Below are 27,565 nucleotides of genomic sequence, written 5' to 3' on the forward strand. Positions count from 1 at the left end.
AGCTAGAGTAGAAATCAATTTATCATGCAGTCACATACTATCACCCAATTCAAGCAATATTTATAAATCATCCAACATGTTATGACTTTCTCAAGCAATACACTAGACCATGACTCAACTCATCCGGATACATATAATCTGGTCGGATTCAGCGGATACTTGCACTTGTGGTGGATACCCCTACTCACCGCTGAGCTGCTCACCCCCGAGCTACGTGTTACAAGAGTTACGATGAATCAATCCCTGACGCACAAGGTTAGCCCTTAATGAGTTTCAAGCCTCCGGTTACTCTTACCACAAGAGTCAGTCCGCTATAAGTGAGACTAACTGACTCCTCAGAGTGTCAGGATGCAATCTTACCTTGAATCCTTACCAGACCATATAGATGGGGCACCACCATGGACACCCACTAACAGGGGCCATGGAATTACGTCCCGACCACTGAAGCACAACCTTGAGATCCCACCTAGAGATCTCAAGGATTTATGCACTGACCATCGACCAATCATGTTCATTCAATCAAGAAAGACCTATCATGCATATATATATATATATATATATATATATATATATATATATATATATATATATATATGTACACGTTCTAGATCAATCCATACCAGTTCATCATACTCCATCCATGAATATACCATTCCAACTCATCTTGTTACCATGCCACTTTAATACCAACCTCCTCATTAAGATCACATGCTAAGTTCATGCCAAACCAATTATTCACAATTCATGAATCACATCACTCATGCATATTTATTTGTCTCATGCATTTAACACAATACACAAATCCAAGCAAGTATTAACTGTTCAAGATTCAAAGAAACGATCACACATCACACTGCCCTCGCCCAGCTCCTCGCTCAGGCTGAAGGGTCTCGCTCAAGCGAGAGACGCTCGCTTAGGCGAGCCCCGGATGGCTCGGGAAGGAGGAACAGTAACCTCACGCAGGATCTCGCTTAGGCGAGACCCCTCTTGCTTGGGCGAGATGTTCGCTCGCTCAAGAGCAACGTGGGTCGCCTGAGCGACCACTCGCATGAAGCAGCTTGGGCGAGCCTCTGTTGATCTCGCCTAGGCTAGACATGCTCTCTTGGGCAAGAAAACCAGTGCTCACCATTGTTCTCTCGTGCACAAACACTCAACAGGTCACAAATGGCTCAATACTACCATACACAGGTTTGAATCAACACACCAAGCATATTAAATGATGAAACACTAGCACAATCAGCATAACACAAGAAAGGGCAAACCCTAGCCTCCCGTACCTGGAAAACAAGCTAGCGGAACACTCCGACACGCACACAGTGAGCACGACTGTCCTAAGGATGGCCAAAGAGCTAAAACAAATGGTAAAACAGAAAAAGTAACGAGTTACTACCAAACCCTAACGGTAAAAACGAAAATAGGCCTAGAAAAGGGAAATCATGAGCTAAGGAATGACTTACGTGGAGTGGAAACCTGGCTTGAGCTAGGTTGAAGAAGGTTGACGGCTAACCCTAGCAGAGAGTTGCGGCTGCTCAAAGGAGGCAAGGAGGAACGTGTTTTCTGAAAAGTGAATAAAAGAATGGAATTAGGGTAGATTAGGGTCTGAATCCCCATTGGGCCAGCCCTTAGGCCCATTACATTAGGGCAGCCCTTTTAATTTATGGCAGAAAAGGAAAAAGGAATTTAGTGGGCCTTACAAAATAGTTTCTTTAAGTTGTGTATTTTATTATATATCTAATCAATTAAATCAAGTAGGTAATTGATTATCCTGATAGAATTTTCAAAAACAGTACATCTTTATGTTAAAATTGATTATCACGTGTTATCGATTAAACATAAAGGGAAATCTCTTCCTCACCTACTCTTTGAATTTGTTTAGTATTTCTCTTTGTGTTTAGCATCTAGTGTGTTTATTTTGTAGGTTGATAGTGGTATTTCTCTTTTTGAGATTGTCGCATTTCTAAGGAAATGAAAGATTTGTCTGGTTTAAAGATGTGTAATCATCACACTCCTAATTTTGCAAAGAATATCCTTTAAAAGTGAAAATGGAGAGCGTCTTGAAGTAATGACTATTAGGGTTCACGGCACACACTTGGAGGAGAGAAAATACATTTTTTGATGATTTTGGTGATGATTGGAGAATATTCTTCAATGCATTGTCCCTCCCTTATCATTAGGTTTGCTAAAAGATGCATTTTTCTTTTGGTAGGGAGTTCATTCACTCTTATTGCTAAGAGGTTTCTCTTGCCTCCACCACTTATGAAAGGGTTGAACATTTGATTAAGTAAAGCTATTATGCTTCAACCTTTGTAGAGAGTTGAGATAGTGCTCTTTTTTTAGTGTTCTTGAGCTTTCTTAGTCTCATCTTGAACTAAGGTTCAAGTGACGACACACCACTCATCTTTGGGTTGGTCCATCCTCTAAAGTGATGTGCTACCTCCATTTTTTCCATCCCCCTCTTTTCATCTTTTACTTCATTTTCTAGCTTGTGTTTACTTTTTGTTATCTTGGGTTTTTGTTTAGTTCTTTTCATTTTTTTCATTTTGAATCCAACTTCTCTTCTTCCTCATGAACCCCTATTAAAGTGAACCTTTTTATCTAAGATAACTTAATTATCTTAATGTCCAGTAGGGATCTTGGAGTTTTCGTAAATAATTTGAATATAACACCTTGGCAATTAAAAATCACTAAGAAGACTCTTATCACACACTCCTCATTAATAACATAAAATAAGTTAAGTTTAATCGATTATAAATGAGTTTAATTGGTTATTGGGAGTTTGAAAACAGTTCAAGCTTTCTTTGGTTTAATTAATTATTAACCTAAATAATTTATTATCCTGTTTTGAGTCTTCCCAGAAATAATTTAATCAATTACAAATGAAACTAATCAATTAAAAATGATGAAAATCCTTGTATGCTTGATTTTAACCATATCAAATCATTTTCTTTAATTCTTTTAAGGTGTGCCGAATTAGAAGTCCTTATGAATACTTTGAATAAAAAAATACAAAGAAAGCTAGACAGTTCTTTAGCATCAATGTCTTCAATCATCATTCATCTTCACTTTGAAGCTCTTCTTCATGTTCAACAAGTCATTCTTATTAGTATGCATTTTCTCTAATATAATTGTTGAGGTCTTACTGAATTGGGTTGTTCTTTGACTATCACAATGCAAACCATATTTTTTCTTGTGACAGTCCGTACTCTTGTAGAAATTTCTACATCCACAAGAGCTCTTTAGTAACTTCTATAACAACAATATATTCTACCTCTATAAAGATAGAACAATACCTTTTTTTAGTTTGGATTATCATGACATTATTGTCCTTGCACAAGTCATCATATAACCAAAAGTAGACTTCCTAGAATCTACATCACTAGCTTGTGTAACCATATAACATAAGCTTACCACTTCCAAAGCATAACCAAATTCTAAAGTATCTTTAAGATACTTGAGTACCCACTTTACAACTTGTCAATCCTTTTACCAGGATTAACAAGAAATGATTAACAACACCAACAACATGACTAATGTTTGACCTTGTACACACTATAACATACATCAAATTTTCAAATGCAACAAATATGGAAATTTGTGCATTTTCTTCTTTCTTGTTCACACTTGTTAGGCATTGCTTTGAGCTCAACTTAAAGTAACCTATAAATGGAGTGCTAAGAAACTTTAAGAAACTCTTAAGGGATTCCACTAATTACAAAAGAGTATATAACCCTTTTATGAATATATCATCTTAATCTCCCTCTATGACTTATAACTTCCATTTTTTTTCTAATTATCAATGAGCAAACAGGGAGTACCATTTTGATATAGAGCTTGGAGAAGAATATTGATGTTGCACTCAAGAAATAAGAGAAAGTAGGTGATAAATCATAGGGTTAATCGTCACCGATTACTGTAATAAAATCAAATATGGAATATGGGGTTCTTATTTCATTATTTTTTCAATTCAAAACAAAAATCTATGCAAACAATATTGATTGATTGATACTGAATTGTGTGTTTGTGTGTTTGTGTGTCTTCCCTTATTCTTATACATTTTCTCTTTCTTTTTTTCCCCTTATTCTCTACTCAAAATTCTCTTTTAATTTTCTCTTCATTTGTGAAACAGTATTATCAACAAACAATGATATACCTTAAGTTGGGAAACATTTATAGTATCGGTACTTATCATAAGTGTGAAAAAAAAAGTATACAAAAATTACTCAATATCAATAGCCAAACTCTGATATCAATTGATGAAAAAACAAGAGTATATGATTATAATATTTGGTTTTGGAAAGGATATTGACATTACATTTAAAAAAAAAATAATGTTTAAAATATGAGCGATAAATTATGTGATTAACTTTCAGGTTCTTCTCATAAAGTGAAAACTAAATTATACATTAAAATTCATATATATATATATATATATATATATATATATATAATAAATTAGATAATACCTTCTAAAATTCACATTAATTACCAATAAATAATATTTAATATCACTGATATTGTCCTCAATTTTTATTAGATAGATCATTATATCATATTTAATTAAAAAAATAAAAATTACAAAGAAAACTCAAAATACATCGATTTCTCAATATCATATCAACGATATTAAGATATCAAGGTATTTTTTTTTCAAACTTACCAAGAGTAAAGACTCGGAATATATGTTTTTCCTAAGAAAGTAGAATTGTTTTTTCATCTTATATTTATAGTTACTCGGAAATATAATCTCTGTAGAACAATCTCATCATAATATTGAATAATAACGATATATTTCTCAGGCAACTCCAATAGAATGCCATAAGGGAGCAACGATATATGTACACTGCTGATAAAAAAAATGTACACTGTATGTTTATGCAGATAGACTACGACAAGACATACATTTTCTCAGGTTCTACACGCAATTTTCGTCTGGACCAAAAGCAAATCCAGTATACCGGAAATGTTGCATTACACTTAGAAATTAATGAAATAAGTCTTAAATATGATTTTATTCTTTAAACTTAAAGTGAGATTAAAATTAATTTGAAATATTGAGATATTTTTTATTTTCAAACTCTAAAAATGAATTTAATTCTCTTTAATTCAATTTTATTATATTTTTTTTACATGTCAAATTTTTAACATTTAAATTATTTATACAATTTCACACGTTTCTCACGTTTCTACTTAAATATTAACATAAAAATACTATATTTATTTATTATTTATATTTAAAGATTAAAATGTATTAAAATTTCATACATGGATGAATTAAAATGTATCTCAGAAGATTTAGCATCTATAAAATAAATTCTGTTGAGAATCTGTGACTATCTAATAAAGAGATTATTATGAGGAGGATAACCTTCTCGCTAACAGTAAAGGAAGAGCAAGCAAGGAAACTACAGCAATATTTCTAAAAGGGTCAATTGTTTCATTAAAAAAATTGAATTCTTTTACAAAAGAAACTGTTTCTCTTTGGACCGATGCAAGATTTCCCACTACCCGTAGGAATAGCATAAGTTAGAGTGGAGTGAGGCGAAATTTCGGAGAACAACTTGCTCCATTACATCCTAGAACCAACAAATAAATCTCAATTATTACAATGTTACTGAAAGGGCCAGAAAAAACCGAAACATAGTAGGATAGAATTTCCGAGAAATTACCTATTTACCATTAAAATATTCCAGAAGGTGCCGATCAAGCTCAAAATGACGAGAAAGAAGCCCCTGCAGCTCACAATTCATGTGCCCGGTTAAACTATACAAATCGGAGACAGTTAATTGAACAGTGACGATAACAAGGCGATGGAAGTAAACTTTAAATTGTCCCAGCCCGAGTTCAATGATATGCAGAGCATTGACAATGTTTCAAAATCAAAGCATATTTGAACCTTTTTGGTTAAATTTCTGCAAATACTTTTTACTTTCTCTTTTAAGTTAAAATTAATTTATGCCATTCACTTGTATAAAAGTTCTTTCATCTACCTGCATGAAACTAAGATTCATAAATTATTTCTATTTACAAGAAACTCAACTTATTTTCTTCTTTTATAAAGAGATTGCTAAGTTTTTCTAAACAGAGATTGACCAGTTGGTCTTATTCAGTCACTATTCAAAATAGCATATATCCTAAATATGACAAACCTTTGTAATCGTAGGGTGAAAATATGTTGCTTCAAAATCCAACTCTGGAAAGCGGGCAACTTCAGCTGCATTCTCAAATAAGATATATGTAGGAAGCTGGCCCATGCTTCCTGATAATCACAAGGCATCATATAAATTCCATATTCACTAAATCACTATACAACATTAACTAGAAAAACAACATAATAGTAAAAGAAAGAAATTAAACACTTAGTGAATTTTTTTTTTTCAAAAAGCTAACAATTAGAATAGGTACCACTTAGTGATATTCCAAATTTTTCAGCAGCATTGGGAAAGAGACCAAGATCAACTATTCCAAACGATAAATTTTTGGTTGAATATCTGCCAGAGACATGAATGTATGGAAATTGTCAAAAACTGTAATCACAACAATTTTCATGGAAATTGCTGATGCGGGATGTAAATTCCTCTTCACCAAATTAGTTAACTTCGTATACTTGCAGTGTAAACAATACATAAGTTTCCCTAATATAATTTATTGGCATTGGATAGGTTTTAATGCCTTAATAGAATTTATAACAGACTGGATCTAAAACAATTCCAGAATCTAACTGAAGGAAAGAGAATCACCCATATGAAGCTCGGACACGCCTCAAAAATGGCGTGTCCATGTGTCTAACACGAATCGGACACCTACGATACTCGTATGATTACGTATCGGAGAAGTGTTCAATTTGAAAGGCATTTGTTTGCCTCAAACATAATCTTGACGTGGCTCCAATAGAATGTTAATAAAGACAAATACAATTATTTTCTAAAAACTCAAACTTGAAAACTTATTGCATAAGACTCTATTATGATTATACAAATAAAGAACAAAACTATATGATCACTACTTTTCAATTTTTAGATATTACATAGATGGATTAGATTCATTTTTGTAAAAGGTGACAATATGTTTAGATTATTATATTTTACTAAACTTGTTTATACTGAGTATATAAATATTGGTTATTAAATTAAATATTCATAATGATCTAATATATAGATCTATGTCCCATGTCCTACATTTTGGAGACTACACATCTGTTTGTGTCCGTGTCGTTATCCGTGCTCCACCCAAGTCATATTAAGGAGTATTTTAGTCATATACTTAGACCTAGCTGGTGTGGGATTTCAACACTAGTTCATGTGGTTTTAGTTTTCCCAAGCCAAACAATGAAAGAAATATAAGATTGCTTTGCGTTTAATGGTAAAACACCACAAATGAGTGTTTAGTTTTGTATTTTAATTTTCAATTTAAAAAGAACTAAAATTTGAAATTGTTTGGTTAGGTTTGAATGAAGGCCTTGGTAAACAAATAAAAAAAGAGGTCAAATTTGAAAACCAAGTATTCATTTCCATCAATTATTAAAATAGGAAAAGTGTGGTTGCAACTTTATATTGTAATAAAAAAACTATAACCAAAACGTTTCCTTCATTTGGGCATTATAAAGAAAATAGAACACAAAAAAAAGTTAACTCAAATAAAAATAACTCAATATTTACACAGCTTCTAAACCTATTAAAGGCACGAAAGCTACTCATAATAGGTAAGAAGTACAACAATATGAAGTTTCCAATATTTTCCTCTTTCACTTGAGAGGACAAATAGTTCAAGACAAAAGTCAAAGAGAAACATACGTAATTGAGAGGTCAGGAAAATACTGACTTGAGCGAATGCAAGCAGGTGAATATGAAGCACGAAATTCCACCTGCCAACTCACACAAAGAAAGAAAAGTGGATAAAACCAAAGGAAAAATGAAAGAGAACTAAAACATAAGCAATGATATGACCAAACCCTTATGAAATAAACATTCAGCTACTTGTAAATTTTCGGGTATTCAATGTTTGTTCAATTACTCTTATAGCAAATGCAATATAAGCCTTTGGTTCGGCAATAATGATATCCCAAAACTAGCTGTCATCCCACTGGTACTAGGAGATGTAAGTATCGATATATAGAATAATCTTTAATTGCTTGATAATAATATAAAGCAGAAATTTAGCCATTTGCATCACTAGTAGACCAATAAATTGCAAAAAAAGGAAAAAACAGAAATAAGTTCTTCTCACCAACTAAATTTCAACCCAGCCAATTCCACCAAGCAATACTCGAAAAAACAAAACAGAAAATGGGTAAAAAAGAAGTAGTACATTATATAAATATAGGTATTGAACCACACTCTGTTTTCCAGGTCATTATCATTGTGCATTGACTGCATTCACTAAACTAACAGCATATTTCCGTAAGATACAGAAAGCAATTTCATTCAACTGAAGATACGCACCAGCCACAATCTTGTAGTTGTCCCCTCTGTCAACAGGCTTTCCAACTGCAATGGGGTTAGCTTGTTGGACGTGCCTGAGAAGAATTAATCAAAGAGAAACAGAATTTAATCATATGATCTATGACTATAATAAAATAACGAATTCTTGTATTTCTTAGGATACTTTCCAATGATAAGATGCTTAATATAACAAAATCGCACAGGCAATCAGTCGAACCCAACCAACCGTACCTAGTCCTTGGAATACAGGTTGTTGTGTTAACATATGGATCACTGCAACACAGAAAATAATCAGAAGCACGCCTCTACAAAATGGGGTGTAGCATCACAAGCTGTAATTGTAAGTTACTTTCAGTAGTTATCTAACGCACATCTAATGTTTCCTTTTGATCTAACTCCATGAGAATTAAATATGCAGTTTTTAATATACTTTTCTTATTAAAAAAAATCACCAATAAAAAATATTTTTAAAACACAAAAAATGGTGAAAAGAATATATAAGATATTTTTTTTAAAATAACAAAAAACAATAGTGTGATGGTTCATGATGCCTTTTATAGTTAAAATTATATTGCAAGAAATTAAACATGGTGTGAATAAAAGGCATCTGTGCTTAACTAACACAGAATAAGATGAAACTACCCACCTAAAAATACAAGAATATACCACACTGCTAACTGGCGATCCATCGTAAAGGCTAGGACAAAAAGACAAATCTGGAAATAATAAGATAAGATAGAAGGTTTGAGAATTTCCATATAGACACAGAAAAAAAAAATTAAATCACAGGATGCAGCAGCAAGAAAGTGATTTAACATGTCATTTTTTTTTTTCACAACAGAAACTGTGCAGTTGCCAATAATAAACAAGGAGCAGGAAGATCATAATAATGCATGCTCCATAGTGTAATAGCCATCTAACCTAGTTAGACTTAAGATGTTATGAACAATTTAATTTCAAATAAAATAAAAAGTTCAGAACCATATCTTACTGATAATAAAATGGGGCAAGCGAGAATTGATTTATGAATCAAAGAAGGGAGCTGTAAAAGTCCTACAAATTCATCAATTGTGATTACCTTGCCAAGGAAAAGTGCATCGGCTATAAAGGCTTCCCAGTTGTCTTCTTTTACTCCCTGTAACAAAAGAAAAGTAGAATTGAATACAAAACACACATGTTCTCCAAGGTTAAAAGCAGCAGTGCGTGAAACAACAGTTGATCAATCGATCATATACACCCAAATCAACAAACTAGTCAAAAAAATCAGAGTGCCTTAACAACACAAGATATCTATAACGGAGAATCTCACTAACACATGAGCCATAACTAGAAGCTTCATGATTAGAGAATGCAGAAAGATTACACTTCAGCTTTGCGCCATTCACACTTAAACCGCAAAACCCCTTTCATTATTAATGCCAACCAACTCACCACTGTTGCATAAATTTCACCCACAACCTATGGCATTGTTGGATATTAAAACAGTTATTAACGTATCCATGAACTAGCCACATGACATGACATTTCCATTAGCATTGCGATGGTATACTTAACATAATGTTTTTCGGGTAAAATAAATTAATAAATAACTTGACCAGACCAAGAGTTGAATTGCCTGCAATTCACATTTTTTATGATCAATTTTTAGAGTTAACAGTTACCATTCAAACTATCAACTACTAAATTTCAGGCAAATGTAAACACGGAAGGAAAAATCGAGGTCAAATTCGATCTAACATTAACAGCACGTACCTTGATGACAACCAATATCGCCAACACAAGCAAAGTTTGTATTTCCTGAGACAGGGGAACAAGTAAAGTAAGTAATCTGAATGGAATTCCCTGCGATATATATAGAGAGAGAGAGGGAGAGAGAATTTTACGCGACGAAGGAGATGTTGAATGAGATGAGGGGAAAGAACTTCGGAAGCGGAGCTGCGAATGATGAAATATGAGAAGAAAGTTAAGAAATGGAAGAGGTAATAGGGTTCTGAAACCATGCGATTCAGCCATTGGAACCCTGGAACCGTGTTATTGCCATTTTCCTTTGTCATTTGCTTCTTTCTTAACTGGTTCGTATGGATCTGGAATTTCCCTCTCACCCGATTTCTACAACTATACTCATCACATATTCAAGTCTTTCAGTATTACTGTGCATTGCGATGTGCATTGTTAAAGAAAATTTCCAGTTATGAAACAAAAAGATAAATTGAGAAGTTGTATCAATTTGTTAATTAAAAGGTTATAGACTTGTTTTTTGTTTAAAATTTTATTTTACCGAATAATTAAATTATTTAATTTAATAAAGACCGAATAATTAAATTATTTAATTTAACAAAGAACACATTTTTTTGTTAAAAATAATTATAAGATGGTAAAATAATTTAGTAAGGGATAAAATTGTCTAAATTAAAAAAAAATTATGGTTAAATATGTTTTTAGTCTTTGAGTTTCGATCCAAAATTGAAATTCATTTCTGTTTAATGTAACACCTTATTTAAATAATAACATAGTAAATGAAATATTACACAGAATAATATAGGGAGCCAAAATGCGGGGTATGAAATCACAACTTAAAGATACTCAAGGTACTTAAAATGGTATAGTGAGGCACACCACGATGTCAATACAAGACAGGGTACAAAGTTTGACAGTAATCAAATTAAGATTAAAAGACAAGTCAATACATGGGCCATAGCCCTAAAAGGAAAGCCTAAGTAAGCAAAATCCAGCTCAGGTGGGCTATGCAGCGGAGTCACCATTTCCCTATTGACCACGAGGATTTCTCCCATATGCTCACATCAATAAATTGATGATCATGGCAAAAGAGAAAACCACACAAACAAAACATACAACAAACAAAAAGGTAAGCTAGAGTAGAAAATAGTTTATCATACTATCACACACACTTGCATATTCCAACATGTATATATATATATATATATATATATATATATATATATATATATATCAGCTAATCATGTTATGACTTGCACATAATACACTAAGACTCAGACACGACTCATCCAGATACATATAATTAGTCGGATTCAGCGGATGCTTGCACTTGTGATGGACTTCCCTGCTCTACCGAGCTAAATGTTACAATGTTTCATCCCACACACAAGGTTAGCCCTTAATGAGTTTTAGGTCTCCTACTAATCTCACCACTAGAGTCAGTACGCTCTATGTGAGACTAACTGACTCTTTAGAGTATCAGTATGCAACCTTACCTTGAATCCTTACTAAATTATATAGATGGGGCACCACCATGAACTCCTACTAATAGGGGTCTTGGAATTACGTCCCAACCAACTGAGACGCCACCATGAGATCTCACATAGAGACCCATGAAATTACACCCTAACCAATGAGGCACCACCACGAAACTATCGTGGAATTACGTCCTAACCAAACCAACAACATATTCCATTAATCAATATAACTTTCATGCTCATACTCAATCCATGATTACATATGTAACCAACCATTCATTCATATTCCATAATAAGATCATGGCAAACTCATCCTTCACCACCCATAAACCATCTTTACTCATGCATATTCACCCATCTCATGCTTTAATATAGTAATTCAATCAAACATATGCCAAACATCAAAGAACAAAGAGATATCACAACAAGGACGCACTCTAGCCCACCTCCTCGCTCAGGCAGAAAGGTCTCGCTCAGGCGAGAGGGACTCTCGCTCAAGCGAGAGCTCGAAAAGTGGGAACAGGGTCTTCGCGTCCTCTCGCTTAGGCGAGACCTCCTCGCCTGAGCGAGATGGGCTCTCGCTCAAAAGCAGGGGCACGTCGCCTAAGCGACAGTTCACGCAGGTTTTGGGGAGCAACCTCTGATACTCTCGCTTGGACGAGAGTGGCTCGCCTGGGCGAGGTTATTAGGGTTCTCCACTGTTCCCGCGTGCACAGATAGCCATTTCAAACCAAAGTAGTAGTGCTAACATTTCTCAAACAATGATAACGTAAATCAAGCATCCCAAACCAAGAAAACAGGACCAAAACACAAGGAAAATCGAATAAAACAAAGAACCCTAGCTTCCCTTACTTGGAAGGAGCTAGCCAAACGACTCCGACACTTAAGCGAATGAGCACGATAGCTCCAAGAGCATATTTAAAAGTTGAAAATCTTAATACATATGGGGCACAAGATTACTACGAGGAATCCTAACAGCAAGCACGAAGATTAAACTAAAGGAGAAGAGTATACATCGAAAGTAACTTACGGGAGTGGAAGAAAGGGGTTGAACTCAATTGAACTTTGATGAATTCCAAACCCTAGCAGAGGAGCGTTACTGTTCTAAGAGAAAGGAGGCTATTTTTTGAAAGTGAGAAAAATGAAAGTGTTTCAGCTGGTTTAGAGGCTTTGATTCCTTATGGGTCAACTTTAGGCCCAACTCATTTGGGGCAGCCCTCTAAAATAAAGGCAGAAAAGTAAGTGGACCTTACATTCTCCCCAACAACAAAAATTTTCGATCTCAAAAATGAAAACTTACTAGGTAAAAAGGTGTGAATGTGATTGTAAGACCCACGAAATTTAAATAATTAAATAAATAATTATTTAATAAATGTGGGTAGGAGAAGCCTTTATGGCATTAAATGTTAACTTTCATGACATGGAAAAGTATTAGCTCAAATGGTTGAGAGTACTTTGGTTTTACGAGAGGACTTGGGTTCAAGTCCTGTGTATGTCATTTGTGTTATTTTATTTTATTATTTTGGTCTGATAATGTGATTGGAGCGTGATAGTAGGATATAACCTTTGAAGTATGAATTGTATCATAAAATGTGATTTGGTTGGATTGGTTATGCATTTGAATTTGAATTGTGTGGTGTTGGGTTCAAACCTTGGCTTGGACAAAACCATAGACTTTCTTTTTATCAATTTTAGTTTTGGTAAGAATGTGAAGGGGCGAGAGAAACCTAGCTAGAGGAGCAGCCAATGGTTGTTTTATTCAGTATTAACTGAATCGTGATGTATGTGGGAATGGGAACTACTATTTACGTGAAAATCAGAAGGAAAATCGGTTTTCTGGAATTTTTCCAGAAACCACCTGGCAGGTCGCGCGTGATTGCCAGGCGACAAAAGCACCAAACCCAGTTTCTAGGTATCAGCGATGAACCGCCTGGCGGCAGAGGATGAACCGCCAAGCGGCACGAACCCAGTTTCACTGTTTTGGTCATTTTTTTGATGTTTTGGGATACCTGTGATGTGGTCGTGATGTCTGTATGCTCAAATATGAATTTTGATGTTGATAGACTATGCGTATGTTGATTTTGCTGCAAAACACTACTTTTGATATGAAATTGGGAGGTTAGGGTTTATGTTGAGGGTTGGAAACAATTATGCATGATATAAATTCGGGATTAGATATGGCGTTACGAAATCAGATTATTATATGATCTACAGATATTTGTTGATGGGTATGAATCTGTGAAATGGTGTGTCATGGCTTCGGTTGATGTTTTTGTTGAGTTTTAAACTATGATTGTATGCCAAGAGAAGTATGAGGGATAAACAGAGGGTATATTTCGAGAGAGAATAGTAGGAAGAAAGGAACTTTTATCACAGGTTATAGGTTGGGTGTGCATGAGGGGTAATTAAGGGGAAAAAGAAGAGTGAGTTAACTAAATGAGTATATGTTGGTATGCACTGAAAATTATAGGAGGTGTATGACTATGTGTTAAATGTCAATAAAGGGTGGGTTTGATATGAATGATATTGCATGTTTGGTATCATGTGTTATAAGTCAATAGAGGTAGGATTGATATGAATGATATTGCATGTGTGTTATCTATGTTTTAATTAGTGAGTTGAAAGTGGTTTTGTGATAATATATTGAGCTATGTTGGTAAGAAAACTGTTGTGGCATGAATCTTATAGTCAGTAAATGGTAGAACCAAAAGATTGTGAGCATGTGTGCATGATGTTGAGCAAATTGGTGGTGTTGGGAATAGTTGTAATGTAATCTAGTTAAAGGTTTATGTTTGGAAAATCATACTGTGTTGTAATTCCCTATGTTGAATGTTTTGGGATCCTTTAGGACCAGTTTTAGTGCCAAACACAAGTAGCATTATGCTACTGGTATAGCGCCTGGCGGCGTGAGCGAGCTACCAGGCGGACGGGAAATAAATAAGTGACAGTGGTCACAACCGGAGCAGGGCGCCTAGCGGCAGGCGAAGGCTTCGCCAGGCGGTGACGACGGAGCAGTGCGCCTGGCGGCGCGGTGGTGGCCGCCAAGCAGTGGCGGTAGAAAGGGGGTACTGCAGATGCATGGCGCCTGGCGGTGTGTGATGCCCGCCAGGCGGTCTGGAGCTAAGTTCCGCCTAGCGGCGTGAGATGTGCGCCAGCTGATTTTGGTCCAGTGATGGTGCGTGAGGAAAGTTTTCTACACCGCTTTAGAGAACGTTTATGATGCGATGCTTTGGCTGGGGGCCCAGTTACGAGTGCATCTTGTATTGGGGTAACACATGACCACTCTAGGTAGTAGCCTGGTGGTTTAGGAAGTCCAGTGGAGTGTGCGGGTTGTGGCTCGTACGGCGAGGTTTCAGATGATTGCCCTCTTCAGTGGATTCTGATAGAGATTTGGTAGTCTGGGAACAACTACAAACTTATGTTTGTTTTGGGGAACTCCACTTGGTGTCACGGTGAGATGCCGTGGCAAAGTTATTCCCACGTGTGGACTATCGGGTGGTGGCCTATAGTCGGAGGGGCGAGTAGACACTCGTACAGCAAAGATCGATCATGGATCTCACCTAAAGGGTATGAAAATGATAGACGTCTAAAGGCAAGTGTTGGTTATTAAAGAGTAAAAGAAAGGGAAGTGTGCTAACCGGGTTTAAATTTGTTAATGTGGTATTTATTAATATATTGTTTGATTTTATTTAAACGAGCTCACCCTATCTGTATATGTGTGACGATGATCATGTAACTTGTTACATGGGAGCAGATGTTGATGCAAGTGGATAGACCGAGACATAGAGGCGGAGAGGGGACCTCTTTGAGAGTTTTTCTGATTTTATTTTGCCATGATATGGATTTGATGTAATAAATTTTATAGACACCTATATTACATTTCGGTTTTTGCCGCGCTGTATGATTAATTGATTTGGCACGTTGGACTTTAAGTTTAAATTTCTTCCCGCGTTTTGGGAAATTGTTCTTAATAAATTAGGTTATTCAGTTAAATATTATTTTTATTTATCTTATAAGTAATTTATGGCTAGGACGTTACAACAATTTCCTCATATCCTCCTCCAACTCCCAAGTAGAGTCATTTGTCCTCCGATCCTAGATGACTTTGACAAGATTGGCTGTTTTTTCTCGGCATTCCTCAACTTTGCTATCCTCTAAAGCCACTGGTGGTACTTCCATAGTGAGATCCTCCCTGATATGTACATCATCTGCTTCTAACACATGAGAGGGATCAAAGACATACTTCCTCAACTGTGACACGTGGAACGCTGGGTGAAGATTTGCCAACTGAGGAGGCAAAGCAATCTCATAAGCCACTGGCCCAATCCTCCTTGAGATCTGATAAGAGCCAAGGAACTTAGGAGAAAGCTTTCTTGAGCGGAGAGCCCTTCAAGAATACGTGATCTCTAGCCGCGAATTCCAAGGGTCTCCTCCTACGGTCTACATATGCCTTTTGCCTACTCTGTGAAGCCTGCATTCTATCTCTCACCATTCTCACTTTCTTAGTAGTCTGCTCTAATAACTCTGGCCCAACCAATACTGCTTCCCCATCCTGAAACCAACATAGAGGGGTCCTACCCTTTTTACCGTATAGAACCTCATATGGCGTCATGTGAATGCTTGCGTGGAAGTTGTTGTTGTAGGTGAACTCTATCAATGGTAAAACTTCACCCCAAGCACCCAAGTGATCCAGCACGCATGTTCTTAACAAGTCCTCTAGCGACTGGATCGTTCTTTTAGACTGGCCATCGGTCTAGGGATGATAGGCTGAACTCATAGTCAACTTGCTTCCCAAAGCACTCTGTAATGTCTGCCAAAACCGGGAAGTAAAATGTGGATCTCTATCTGGAACAATACTTGACGGCACCCCATGCAACCTCACAATCTCCTTAATGTACAACTAGGCCAACTTGGCCATGGACATCCTCAACTTCATCGCCAAGAAGTGAGCACTCTTAGTCAGTCGATCCACTATAACCAAGATGGTGTCATGCCCCCTAAAAGTTCGTGGCAAATGGGTCACGAAATCCATCGAGATGTTATCCCATTTCCACACTGGTATTTCCAAGGGCTGTAGAATTCCATCGGGCCTTTGATGTTCTACCTTTGCCTTCTGACACGTCAAACAAGTTGATACAAACTGAGCTACATCCTTCTTCATACCCTGCCACCAGAATGTTTCCTTGAGATCCTGATACATCTTAGTCATGCCAGGATGCAAACTAAGACGACTCTTATGCCCTTCCTCAAGGATTAACTGTTTCACCTCAACATCATCCGGCAAACACCTTGCCCTGAAACCTTAATATGCCATCATTACCCAAAGAAAAATCCTTTGCTTCATCTAATTCAAGTTGTTCTCTCACTTGATTCAAGCTGACATCTAATAACTATCTTTCTCTAACTAAGTCCAAGAAGTCACTAGATATAGTTAGCGTACTACACCTAATGAACTCGGATCCCAACTCCACATGTAGCTTCATATCTCTGAATTTCTCTAGTAGCTCCACCTCCTTGATCATGAGATGTGCAGTATGTACGATCTTCCTACTCAGAGCATCTGCCACTACGTTCGCCTTCCCCAGATGGTACAAGAGTTCAAAATCACAGTCCTTCAAGAATTCCATCCACCTTCTCTGCCTTATGTTCAGCTCTTTCTGATCGAATAAATATTTGAGACTCTTATGGTCACTGAATACACAAAACTGAGCACCATAAAGATAATGCCTCCAGATCTTCAAGGCGAACACGATGGCTGCTAACTCCAGGTCATGAGTGGGGTAGTTTCTCTCATGCACTTTGAGTTGCCTCGAAGCATATGTCACCGCCTTTTTTTCTTGCATCAAAACACAACCAAGTCCAAGGTGAGAGGCATCACAATACACCTCAAAGGGTTTACCAACATCCGGGATAACCAATATCGGAGCACTCGTCAATCATCGCTTCAGCTCTTGGAAACTTTCCTCACACTTATCTGTCCAAGTGAAGGGTTGGTCTTTCCGGGTAAGCTAGGTCAGAGGCGCCACTATCTTGGAGAATCCTTCTATGAATCTCCTATAGTAGCCAGCTAAACCCACGAAGCTCCTTATCTTGTCGCTGACTTGGGACTTTCCCACTTTACCATTGCCTCAACCTTTGTTGGATCTAGTGCAATGCCTTGTGCAGATATCACATGGCCCAAGAATTGTACCTCATCCATCCAGAATTCACACTTAAACAATTTAGCATATAGTTGCTTCTCTCTCAGGACGCTAAGCACTAATCTCAGGTGTTCTGCATGTTCCTTCTGGGTCCTGGAATAGATAAGTATGTTGTCTATGAAGACTATGACAAACTTATACAAGAATGGTCGGAAAATCCTGTTCATGTAGTCCATAAACACCGTTGGAGCATTGGTCACACCAAACGGCATAACCACATACTCGTAGTGGCTATATCGGGACCTGAAGGCCGTCTTCTGCACATCATCCGCCTTCACTAGAATCTTATGGTATCCCAACCGCAAATCAATATTCGAGAACACCGACGACCCATGCAACTGATCCATCAAGTCGTCAATTCTCGAAAAGGGATACTTGTTCTTTATGGTCATCTTGTTTAACTGTCTATAGTCCACACATAGGCGTGAACTCTCATCCTTCTTCTTTACTAACAACACTAGTGCTCCCCAAGCTGAAGTGTTGGGCCGTATAAACTATTTCTCCAACAATTCCTCTATTTGGTTCTTGAGCTCTACCAGTTCTGCTGGAACCATACGATATGGAGCCATCGACACTGGACCGGTTCCTAGCACCAGGTCAATAGAGAACTCCACTTCTCTACTGGGAGGCAACCCTAGTACTTCTTCTGGAAATACATCTCCAAACTCATGCACGACTGGTATCATAGACGTCACCTCTTCCTTCTCCACCTCTAGGTGCGTGAAGATGATGAAGCACTAAGCACCATCTTGAATCTCCTTCATAACCCCCTGCGTAGATGACAACTCGGGTTCTTTTGAGTTGGGAAACAATAACTTCTTCTCTCGGCAATCTATAAGAATGCGATTGGAAGAGAGTCAATCCATCCCCAATATCACTTCTAGCTCCTGTAGAGGTAAGCATATCAGATTCACTTTATACCTGCGTCCTTCTACCTCCATTGGACACCTAGCACACAAGGACGATGTCCTGACCAATCCTGACGCTGGAGTAAACACCATAAGCTCACACTATAGCTCACATACCGGCAGACCCAAACATTTCACACAAGCATCTGACACAAAGGAGTGTGTCGCTCTAGAATCATACAATACACAACAATGCTTTCCAGCTACCACACAGTGACCCATGACAAGATTACCTGAGTCTGCAGCCTTTTCTCCTATCAAAGCGTAGACTTTGCTTGTCGTTTGAGGCTTGTTGCCTCTGTTCCTCTACTAGTGTTGAGTAGGAGTCTGCACTAGAGGTCGTACCACTGCCCTAGTAAGGGAAGGGCAATCTTTACCAAAGTGGCCCTCTTTGCTACAGTTGTTACATCTGCGGTAACCCTTCATACGGGGGCAGACACTCCTCAAGTGAGGGACCCCACACTAGAAGCACTGGACTCGGCCATATTGTGTAGGAAAACTCCTAGACCCTTGGGATTGGTGATGAGGTATGTCATAAGGCTTCCTCCTCTCCTCATGCCTCGGTTTGGACCCAAATGGTCCCCCAATCCTCTAGTGCTGTGAGCGTTGACCCTCTACCTCGTTCTTCATCTTCTCCATCACCCTGGCCTTCTTCACCAATGCAGCAAAGTCCTTGATGGGGCTACCATCAAACGGATATCACCCCTGAGGCCATTCTCGAACTTGTGGCATCTTCATTCTTCATCGAGCGGCAAGGTGTAGAAGCAATTGAGATGCTTGAACTTCTCAGCATATTCCATCACTGACTTTCCTCCCTTGGTCAACTAGAGGAACTCCACCTCTTTAGTATACCTCACACTGTTTGGAAAATATTCAGAGAGGAATTTCCCCCTGAAGGCCTCCCAAGTAACGGGCTCCCTTCTTTCCTCCATGATGGACTTCATGCTTATCCACCAATGTTCTGCCTCACCGGTGAGCATGTACACCACAAACGCCAGTTTGCTCTCAGCGGGGCACATCTTCGCATTAAATATTCTTTCTATGTCCTTTAGCCATTGGTCTGTGGCATCAGGACTTTTCTTGTCGTTGAATTTCGCTGAATGGTGCTTCAGAAAGTCTTCTAGACTCCACTCCCTGACTGTAGGTCGTGGCTCAAGACCAAAGGCAAGTGCAACCATCATGTTCTCCCCCAGCTGGAGGAGGGCTTCCATATGCTGCTTGTGGGCATCTTCGATAGCTACCCTAGCAGCCTCCATTTGTTGCATCACCAGTTGTTGCTGCTCAAGGGACACTACCTGTCACTGCATTGATGTCTCATGTTGCTGCATCATAGTCGTACTCTGTTGGGTCATCGCCGCCACCATGGCTTCTATTGCTCTGGCGATATCAGGTACATCGCCTTGAGATGATTAAGAGGTCCTAGGAGGAGGTGCCATAATTCATTGGCACATAGGAAAACCAAAAGTTAGAGTAGATAAGACATTAACTTAACTAAGAACACTCAGAATGACATAGAGAAAGCTAAGCAGAAATCCAAGTCCACAGACTCTAAGGATTGACCGCTCTGATACCATAAATGTAACGTCCCATTTAATTAATAATCCTAATTAAAGGAAACTTCACACAGAATAATATAGTAGCGCGGTCCTGGAGCAAAAACATTACTCCTTACCATATCCAAGGCATACAACGATGCCAAAACAAAACAAGATACAAAGTTCAACAGTAATCAAATTGAAATTTAAAGGACAAGCCAATACATGGGCCATAACCCTATAATAAAGCCCAAAACAGCAAAGTCCAGGTTGGGTAGGCTACGCAGCGGAACCTCCATCATCCTGATGACCATGGGTGTTTCTCACATCTGCTCACATCAACAAGTTGATGATCATCACAAAGAGAGAAAACCACACGATAGAACATACAACAAACAAAAGGGTAAGCTAGAGTGGAAAATAGTTTATCATACAGTTACAGGCTATTTCACAGTCCAAGCAGTATATGTCAACCAAACATGTTATGACTTTTCAACCAATACACTAAGACTCTGACTCGACTCATCCGAATACATATAATTAGTCAGATTCAGCGGATGCTTGCACTTGTGGTGGATTTTCCTACTCTACCGAGTTGCTCTCCCCCGAGCTAAGTGTTACAATGTCTCAACCCCCACACACAAGGTTAGCCCTTAATGAGTTTCAGGCCTCTTGCTACTCTCACCACAAGAGTCAGTCCGCTCTATGTGAGACTAACTGACTCCTTAGAGCATCAAGATGCAACCTTACCTTGAATCCTTACGAAATTATATAGATGGGGCACCACCATGAACTCCCACTAACAGGGTTCATGGAATTGCGTCCCGACCAAGTGAGGCACCACCATGAGGTCTCTCCTAGAGGCTCATGGAATTACGCCTTAACCCAAACCAACAACATGTTCCAACAACCAATATACAAGTATTGCTCATACCAATTCCATGTCACTTTAGTACCAACCATCTCATACATGTATCATACCAAAGCCATGCCAAGACTCATGAATCTAGCCCATGCATCATACCCAAATCGTTGTTAAACTCATAAACCACAAACCACCATTCATCTTGCTCATGCAAAAAAAAATCACTCAACTCATGCTTTAAAATATATAATCAGTCCAAACATATGACCAACATCCAAAAACCAAGAAACCACAGAACAAATGCACTTCTTGCCCAACTGCTCGCTCAGGCAGAAGTGTCTCGCTTAGGCGAGAGATTTCCCTCACTCAGGTGAGCTCCCTTCACCTAGGTGAGAGCTCGAAAAGAGGAACAAGAAGCATTCGCGTTCTCTCGCTTAGGCGAGACCTCCTCGCCTGAGCGAGATGGCTCTCGCTCAAAACAGAAGCTCGTCACCTGAGCGACAGCTCGCGCAAGCTCCAGGGAGAAACCCTTAAGGCTCTCGCTTGGGCGAGACTAGCTCGCTTGTGCGAAGATACCAGAGTTCTCCACTATTCTCGCACGCATAACCAAGAATTCACAACCACACAAAGTTTTAGCATTTTTCCAAGCACTCACCACATACAATAAACTATCATAGCATAAAGTCATACCAAAACAAGCATAAAATCGATGAACAGATAAAACCCTAGCTTCCCTTACTTGGAAGGAGCTAGCCAAATGACTCCGACACTTAAGCAAATGAGCACGACAGCTCCAGGAGCAGGTTTAAGAGCTGAAAATCTTAATACAGATGGAGCACGAGATTATTACGAGGAACCCTAACAATAAGCACGATGATTAAACTAAAGGAGAAGAGTATGCATCGAAAATAACTTACGTGAGTGGAAGAAAGGGGTTGAACTCAGTTGAACTTTGATGAATCCCAAACCCTAGCAAAGGAGCGTTACTGTTGTAAGAGAAAGGAGGCTATTTTCTGAAAGTGAGAAGAATGAAAGTGTTTCAGCTGGTTTAGGGACTTTGGTTCCTTTTGGGCCAACCCTAGGCCCAACTCATTTGGGGCAACCCTTTAAAATAAAGGCAGAAAAGTAAGTGGGCTTACATTCAAAGTTTCGATACATCTTGGTCCTTGAACTTTAAAAATAAATGAATATAGTTCTTTCAACCCACCCAAATACGTAAAAATTAAATTCAACATAATTGGATTAAAATGACTATATTCATTTATTTTTAAAGTGCAGAAACCAAAATTTATCGAAGTTTCGGAGAAAGACAAATTTCAATTTTGAGTCAAAATTCAGATACTAAAAACATACTTAACCCAAAAAATTATATTATATATCTACCAACAATTGGCCTCCTTTTTAGTTCTTTAAATTTGCAAAAAAAATGTATGTATTAATATTTATTATGTTTATACTATGCTTAGAATGAATAAAGTGAAATATATCTTTGTATTAATGGTTTGATAAATAAAGAGGTATGAGTTTTTTTCTATGAAACTTAACATGGTATCAAAGTTATCATGGATCAAAGCATATTTTAGTGAAATTTGTTGTTTGTTATGTTATTGTTTTACTCGTTATTGGGTTATTATCGAATTGGTCATTAATGTCTAGTCTCATGCTCGAGATATATACGTTTTGATGTGAGGAAACGTGTTAGAGATCTCACAATAACTAAATAAATATAAGATGATTTCACAATATATAAATAGATATAAACCTCACTTTATAAATTTGTGTTGTGATATTGAGTTAGACTTAAATAAACTCTCGTCTAATAATCTTTGTTTAATTTGGGCTTCTTCAATAAGAAATGCAAAGTTGTATGGTCAAAAATTACAATCCTAAAGCCTAACAAGAATAAAATTTTATCTTAAACTAAAACAATGGCCAAAAGTACTTTATAAATGGTGGTATAATTAGTATGAGTTGTATCTAATAGGTGAGAGGCATAAATATTCAATCGCTTGGCAAATGCAAAGTTGATGGATCACAGATAAAGTAAAAAAAAAAGAAAAAAGACTTCCAATTAGATGGTTGAATAATAAGGGTAGTGGCAAGTCTCTTCTTCAACTCTTGAAATGCCTCCCAGCATGTTTGGTTAAAGACAAACTACACATCATTTTGTAGAAATTTGGACAATGACAAGGTTATCTTGTTGAAGTCGTGGATGAAATTTCTATCAAAATAACGTGCATACTAAATAAAAGAACACATTTACCATAATTGCAAGATAAGATAGAGAAACAAAGACATCAATTTTAGCTCTATCAGCCTAAATTCCCCACCAGAAACTAGGTGTGCAAAAATTACATCTTATAGTAACCATAAAATAACATTTTTAAAAATTTAGCACAAGTTTTATCCTTGATAAATTATATAATCATGCACCAAATAAAAGACAATAAACAATATAAGCATCGCCTAAATTTTTTTTTCTCTCATTTGTTTCAAAAATTCCATTAAAGTTCTAATTTTTATTTGGTTCAATTAAGTTTTTTAACTTTCAAAAATATTTAATTTGGTCCTAATTGATGACGATGTTAAAATTATTAATAGTAGAGTGAAAAGGGTTGCATAGGTGACAGCAGATGTCCTACATTGTGATGTAATTTGTTTTCTAACATGGAGAGGACACAGGAGAGGCCTTCATCTTCCCTCTAACGGGAAGAGAGAGCACACACAAGATACCTCTATCTTCCCCATTTTGTTTTTCCTTCTTCTACAAAACCACCCATAGGTCACCTCTTCTCTCTTTTCTTCTTCTGCTAAATTCCTTTCTTCCCATCCACTAACACAACAACATTCTTCTCCTATACAAATTACAACACAAACAAAGCCTTTATTCTCTTCCTAATCAACAAAACCTCCTATTCATTATCAAATTTTACCCAAATAATTATAAAGCAAAAATCCACTTCAGAAAACAAAATACATGGAAATGTTAGCTTATTTTTGCATTTATTAATAAAGCATCCCTATTTCTCGGGGTTGAAGTAGTCTGTCAGTTAGCTATTCTTTATGTATGTGTGGCCTACTTTGTAGCCATGTACATAGTGTCAGTTTCTAACCGCTTCATGTAAACGCCTATAAAAGCCATATTGTTTCAATTGAAATGCATCAGAGTATTTTTCATCTACAAACAGTGTGAGTATATTTTGTGCTCTGAGTTTTAACAAATTGGTATCATAGCTCCGTAAGGGGCCTGATACGAGTGTGAACCTGAGTGAAAGAAGTGTGGGGTCTGGGAAACAGTGTGAGTGTAACATCCCGACTGGATATTACGGGTTTAAAATAATAAAATAAAGAAATACAATTAAGCTGCAGTTAATGAAATATTATTTCCCAAAAATGCGGGAAATTTAAAATTTTTATTACTTTCAATAATGAACCAAAATCCATAAGTATAAATAATATTGTAATTATCCAAAAGTCAAGTAATATCCATAATTACAATTTATTTGAAATCATAAAAACTTCATAAAAGTTCTGATAAAAATCTCCCAAGTCTAGCCCCGCTCTGGCTCTACGCCTCACCAAATCCACCTACAATATCATCTCTACTCCCGTGTATCGCGTACACGATCATCGCCAAACACAAGCAGATAGGGTGAGCTAAAAAATTACACACACACACACATACACACACACACACACACACACACACACATATATATATATATATATATATATATATATAAATATGGCACAATTATATATATCACACAATCACACCAAAGGAATTCCTTCCTTTGATTCCATACCACATGGCCACAACCATGTTAATCGTGTTCTACGTCTTCTAGCGATTACCTTAAGATGTCTTGCTCCCATACCTATCGGCCACAACCGATAGAGCACGTACGGGAAACCATGCTACGGATCATACATTGTAACGCCAGGTGGACTTCTCATATACGAACATAATTCGTAACGCCCCAAGACTACCAAACTCGTAAGCTAATTACTGAGGAGGGCAATCTTTCTGGACCCATCCATACTAGCCACAACCAGCACACTCACACTGGCAACACTCGCCAACCCAAGCTCAACTCAAGGGTTCCTCGTGCTCATCCGCCATCCCGAGCTCAACTTGAGGGATGCCATTCCGAGCTCAACTCGAGGGATGTCATTCCGAGCTCAACTCGAGGAATGCCACGTGCTTAACCCCTATCCCAAGCTCAACTCAAGAGATACTTCCGAGCTCAACTCAAGGAACACCAGCAAGCCGGCCTTTAAGGCATCACTAAAGCTTTATAGATCACGCACGTCAAAGTAAGAACACCAATACCGCTGCAGTACAATCGCCTGGCGGGGGACACGTACCACCAGACACTGTGCGCTTCCAGACCGCCTGGAGGGTGTGATGGGTCAAACCTTTGTTCACATTAAATATTTAAATTTTGGGAATTTAACATTATTTTCGCACTTAAAAGATGATATTAGTTGCATCATATTTGTTTGGATAATCTTAAGTTAAATAACGCAACTAGAATTTAATTTAGGTCCTTAAGATTATAAATAGTGAATATTTTAAGTCATAAAATAAGTCCCAAAATAAGAATTTTGGAGAGGAATAGTTTAGGTACTAAATGCACCCCTAATTCTCATGTTTACACCCGTTTTTCCAATTGGATTATCTATTTTAGAAAAAGGACATTTCTGGAGCTAACTACACCTCCTGTTTTCAGGTGTACACCCCCCTTCTATAATTGAACTTTATATTTCTGTTCTGCACCCCTTCTTTTTACTAAGTTACACCCTTAATGTCACTTAAACTCCAATCCACCAGATTTTGCCATGTGGCAATCCTCCACTTACTAAATTAACCAATGAAAATATGCCACGTCCTCAATCTCTCACTCACTAAAATAACCAATCATAAAGTGACACTTCATCACTCTCTCTCTTTCACACAACCAAAACCCTAACCCTAATTTTCCTTCTCTCTCTCTTTTCTGCACCAACACCATTCCACAGTCACCACCTCCGACCACCGCTGCAGCTCGCCGGAACTGTAGCCACCGTCTTCTCCGATGCGTCCTGCTGCCACCAAGTTGCACCATTCTCGAACCAACATCCATGACTTACAGAACCACCGCGCCTTCAACTGCAGACCACTGTCTCCGCTGCGCCTCGACTCCTCTGCGTCGTCCCGTTGTCGAAAATCCCCATTGCTGCACTCGCAGATCCTGCAGCCACCATCACGCCGAAATCCATGGCTGCACTTCCTTCGTGCACGAACTGTCGGGACAACCCTACATTCACGAACACGAATCCATGGCTGTCGCGAACTGCGCAGAACTGCCGGAATCCATGGCTATCACACCTTCTTCTTCCTTCATCATCACGTTGCCATCACTATTGCTCGTTTCAAAAACACCACCGTTGCACCGTCGGAGCGCCTTTGTTCTGCGCAGCTTCGAGTCTCTACGCGTCGCGACCTCCCTCAAACCCGCACTCCGTCAACTCGACAGCCTCCGCAACAACCACCATGAACTCACTGAATCACTCGCGGAGCACCACCAACCTTTGTTGCTCTCCTTCACCGTGAGGGAAACCAAGATTATGTGATGCAACGCAGAGCCTCTACCATTCGCAGGTCTCTGATTTGCGAAACGCACCTTACGGTAACCCTCACGGTCGCCAAACCCTAATTGCAGAAAGGAAATCTGATTTGGGAGAGAGACTGCTCTGACACGTGGCAGCCTCTCACGGGACAGTCAAAGAGTCAACACTGGTCAACCAGTTAACTCTGGGCAAGGGCGGTCAACGTTGGTCAAATAGGCTATTTTTACACTATCTTTGGCAGATGGTTCCTCTGTAAGAACCCTAAATGGCCTAGAATGGAAAGGATCGTCTGGCGGCAGTTCATCGCCAACCAGACTGTTTTTGAAAATTTCCAAAAACAATAAATTAAAAGGAAATAAAATATCAGCATGATAATACCAAATTCAGCATACCAATCAGACTTAAATTAATCAACGCATGAAATTACCCTATTTAGCATACCATTCCAATTTTAAATATAGGTAACGCGTAAGGTTACTCTATTTAGCATGTGAATCAGATTTTAAATACAGTTAACGCGTAAGGTTACTCTATTTAGCATGCGAATCAAATTTAAAATAAAGTTAACGCATAAGGTTACTCTATTTAGCATGCCCATCAAACTTAAAATAAAATTAGCGCGTAAAAGCTCCCCTAACCTGGTTTCCTTGCTTAAAATGCAAATGCTACCAATGGTCTCCTTAGCACCACCTCAATTTAGCTCTTCTAATTCAATTACTAATCATTATTTTTTCTTAATTTCGTACACCTTACAATGCTCTCAAAAATCCAACCTCCAAACCCCTCTATTC

At 37.9% G+C, this 27,565-nt stretch overlaps 2 protein-coding genes across 4 annotated transcripts; both read right to left on the bottom strand.

The window, feature by feature from the left end:
* Window positions 1–5,413: 5,413 nt before the first annotated feature.
* On the bottom strand, window positions 5,414–10,624 carry LOC114193416 (Thioredoxin superfamily protein). 3 transcript variants are annotated; one of them, XR_014984026.1, is made up of 11 exons: window positions 10,322–10,624; window positions 10,191–10,235; window positions 9,517–9,573; window positions 9,085–9,154; window positions 8,670–8,711; window positions 8,439–8,512; window positions 7,791–7,861; window positions 6,403–6,488; window positions 6,147–6,256; window positions 5,667–5,760; window positions 5,414–5,573 (listed from the first exon to the last, which is right to left on the bottom strand). XR_014984026.1 is itself a non-coding variant. In XM_028083205.2 (11 exons), the coding sequence occupies exons 1-10, from the start codon at window positions 10,449–10,451 to the stop codon at window positions 5,667–5,669; spliced, it is 720 nt and encodes a 239-aa protein (XP_027939006.1). In that variant the 5' UTR covers window positions 10,452–10,624; the 3' UTR covers window positions 5,414–5,573. The 3 variants fall into 3 exon arrangements, 2 of the variants coding, with proteins under 2 accessions (XP_027939006.1, XP_027939004.1); XM_028083205.2 differs by having other exon boundaries at window positions 5,667–5,729; window positions 7,819–7,861; XM_028083203.2 differs by having other exon boundaries at window positions 5,667–5,729; window positions 10,322–10,622.
* Window positions 10,625–15,748: 5,124 nt separating this feature from the next.
* Window positions 15,749–16,265, bottom strand: LOC146884119 (uncharacterized). The gene is made up of 2 exons (XM_085665858.1): window positions 16,053–16,265; window positions 15,749–15,991 (listed from the first exon to the last, which is right to left on the bottom strand). The coding sequence occupies exons 1-2, from the start codon at window positions 16,263–16,265 to the stop codon at window positions 15,749–15,751; spliced, it is 456 nt and encodes a 151-aa protein (XP_085521984.1).
* Between the last annotated feature and the right edge of the window lie 11,300 nt (window positions 16,266–27,565).

The sequence above is a fragment of the Vigna unguiculata genome, chromosome 8, assembly GCF_037176805.1.
Source record: "Vigna unguiculata cultivar grain cowpea cultivar isolate G323 ecotype 2 chromosome 8, ASM3717680v1, whole genome shotgun sequence".
In the NCBI taxonomy this organism is placed as follows: domain Eukaryota; kingdom Viridiplantae; phylum Streptophyta; class Magnoliopsida; order Fabales; family Fabaceae; genus Vigna; species Vigna unguiculata.